This window comes from Procambarus clarkii, chromosome 48 (assembly GCF_040958095.1).
Source record: "Procambarus clarkii isolate CNS0578487 chromosome 48, FALCON_Pclarkii_2.0, whole genome shotgun sequence".
Lineage (NCBI taxonomy): Eukaryota > Metazoa > Arthropoda > Malacostraca > Decapoda > Cambaridae > Procambarus > Procambarus clarkii.
Genome location: NC_091197.1, coordinates 16,528,392 through 16,531,617, shown reverse-complemented (window position 1 = coordinate 16,531,617; position 3,226 = coordinate 16,528,392). Strand labels below are relative to the sequence as shown.

Here is a 3,226-nt window from a genome sequence, read left to right as displayed (position 1 = left end):
GCTCTTAGTAGATATACCCAGAGAAGCGGGGTAAACCTCTATATGTATCTTTGCCTTCTTACAATAAACATTGTTATACCGTATATGTATATTTTATTTAGATACTTCATTTAGGTAATACAAATATTATATAAATTTTAAATTAAATAAAAATTAAATAGGTAAAAAGGTATTCTTCCACTGGTATGTGTAATTTTATCTCTTGCCTCATTATATATCTTATTTGTTAGAAAAACTTAGTCACTCGCCACTCAGGCTAGTATGTAATTTTTTGTGTTATCTCTGAGAAAATGTAAGACTTTCAAACAAGGACAGAAATGAAATCATCGATGTAATGTGAATCATATAATTTTGAAATAAATTTTTGCAGTAACTTACATACATACTTATATTGTTATCATATATACATCTGTATTTGAAGGAAATAAATTACAGCCTTATATCACATTAACACAAGAATTCGGCGATATATTTAATTCCATCTATTTTAAACTGTTCAGTAATAGAGATAACTTTATAAATCAGCAATAAATTAATATAACTAGATTATCTTAATTGGTATATATGTACATTGTGTTATATTAATTAAATCTTTCTACATAGTAATTACACTTGTTCATGCACATAGGATTCGTTACTTAATTCAACGTAATACTATTATCTGACATGAAGTTAAGAGTAGAAAGAGAGCAATAACCTTACCAAGATTATCGGTGGGTAAGATCTTAGGTCCTGGTAGGGAAAACTGCAGAAACATACACGTTTTCCAGATAAACGGAGTGTTTACAACTGTACACAATAATCATTACTCTCCACGCATGTGCTTATAAAAATATAATCTATACATTTGAACTTTCACCAAGCTTTGAGAGCATTTTAATCGCACCGTTACTGACTATTTATCCGGGTTTGCTTAAGCCGTTGTTCCGGCATCAAGCGGAAGAAGCATCGCTCTCAGAGTCCGCTCGTCGTATCAGCTCGACCAGGGCGGTGATGTAAGTCTGTGCCATTTGTAGCGTCTCGAATTTGGAGAGCTTCCTGTCGTTGCCAAGAGCTGGTACAACCTCTCGGAGCTTCTCAAATGCGTCGTTCAATCCATTCATTCGCCGTCGTTCCCTAGCGTTGGCTGCCAATCTTCTCTTACGGAGAACTTCGTTACCAACGACTTTTGGTGGTCTTCTCCTAATTCTTAGAGGCTTATAGTGCGTTACAAGCGACGGGGTCGTTTCATGAGGAATGAAGTGCTCCTGGTGAGGATTACAGTCCCTTTCAGAGGGACTGAACTGTGTGGCACCCCAGCTGCCAACTTGCGTGGAGTTAGTGCCTGCACAAGAGTAAGCTGGTGTTAGACTGCTGAGATCAGTTGTTGCTGGGTATGCTGCTTGGTAATATTCTAAATTGGGGTAAGCTTCAGATACCAAATCTTTGGTGCGACGACTTCCTGACAACCCGGGACCTGTTAGTTCTGATCTAGGCGAGCACTCGGAGGTCAGGTCATCGGGTGTGGAGCTGTGGTACCCATCGCTACCTCCACCGTCAACACAATTCTGTAGAACGTCTAGTGGCTGATGAGGCGTTCTCACTTGGGCGGGGATGACCATCATCGGCGTTCTCTCCATCCCTGGAGAAAGCGCAGCTCCAGGATCATTTTCTGTGTTATAGTTGAAGTCTCCCAACGGATAATACTGCTCAGGCCGGTTTCGGTCCGGCCAGTATTCACCTGAATGGACTGACATCCCGACGGCTGTAAACACAAACACTGACTTGCTCCTTTAGTTTACATAAGTCACACCGAGCTCACACACTGTCGTTGGGAAACACTGATGGAGGATCTGTCTCCATTCTGGTGAGGAGCGACTTGGCAACGCCACTCGTAAAGTGGGTGTGAGTGGCAGCCGCACCTCTCTGGTGCCGCTGTGATGTCCTTGGTGTGCGTTATGGCTTCATGTTGCCAAGTCACTGGTAGGGGTCAACGGTCTCGCTCGGCCAGCGCGACCCACCAAGGTCAATGCTGAAGACACAAGGTCACTTCCTGGATGTTGCACAAGAACGATGCGGCCGTAGCGTCGCAACAACACTGGCGCAAGTTCACTGCACCTTTGGACTTTCTATCGCCTGAGCAGCACAAGTGTGAGTCCAGCAACTAGCCGGCCACTCTCTCCTGCAACGGCGCACTCGGCAAGTTTCCCGCAGCTGCCAGTCCCGAAGTCCGTATGAGACGTTGGCTCACTGGCAAATAACGACGGCAGGTTGTGGAGTCCGCGAGTGCTCGACTGTGCACCTTCCAAGCACCATCTTCACGACGCTGCTCCAAATTCACAAGATTCTTTCTTGTTCTTCGTTCACCAAATTTCTGAATTATCATTTATTTATTCCTTCAAGTTAAAGTGCATCCTTAATAATTTTTTATAAAACATGTATTTATAAACCAACACATCCAAATCATTTGATATTTACACATGAATTCACCATTTATCGGAACACTTACCCACCCTCTAGTTTACTAAAACTGGTGAAACGAGATGAAACCTAATGATAAAATCCTTAAGAGCGGAAGGTGTGTGTGTGTGCATCGTTACGGTCACGTGACTTCGGGTAAACCAATCACCATCAAGCTTTAGGTTACAACGCGGGGAAGAAGAAGCGACATTTAAATGCTGCAATCAAGAGGCCAGAAGATGGGAAGGCAAACAATTTCGACAATTTGTAAACTAACTGATCGGAGAAACATTGTCAATGAGAGAGTAACAACACAACTGTACCAAATTGTTCAAAATGTGTGTAAAATAATTATCCGAACCCCGTCTTGTACTATTATGGCGTAATACCTAACTATTATTTAGTGACAGTGAACAGCCAGTGTTTCAGTGACAGTGAACAGCCAGTGTTTCAGTGACAGTGACCAGCCAGTGGTTCAGTAACAGTGACCAGCCAGTGGTTCAGTAACAGTGACCAGCCAGTGGTTCAGTAACAGTGACCAGCCAGTGGCTCAGTGACTGACCAGCCAGTGGCTCAGTGACTGACCAGCCAGTGGCTCAGTGACTGACCAGCCAGTGGCTCAGTGACTGACCAGCCAGTAGCTCAGTAACAGTGGCGAATCCGGCCATTGTCACAGGTCGTTGATTAATATAATCCCATCAACGTGCCTCATCACTGTCTCACAATTAGACCCCACACCATTATGCTCGATCCTTCGTGCATTAATGACTGCAATTCGTCATTGTAT

At 43.2% G+C, this 3,226-nt stretch overlaps 1 protein-coding gene across 1 annotated transcript; it reads right to left on the bottom strand.

The window, feature by feature from the left end:
* Positions 1-685: 685 nt before the first annotated feature.
* On the bottom strand, positions 686-2,259 carry LOC123764917 (uncharacterized). The gene has a single exon (XM_045753113.2). The coding sequence runs from the start codon at positions 1,734-1,736 to the stop codon at positions 933-935; it is 804 nt and encodes a 267-aa protein (XP_045609069.1). The 5' UTR covers positions 1,737-2,259; the 3' UTR covers positions 686-932.
* Between the last annotated feature and the right edge of the window lie 967 nt (positions 2,260-3,226).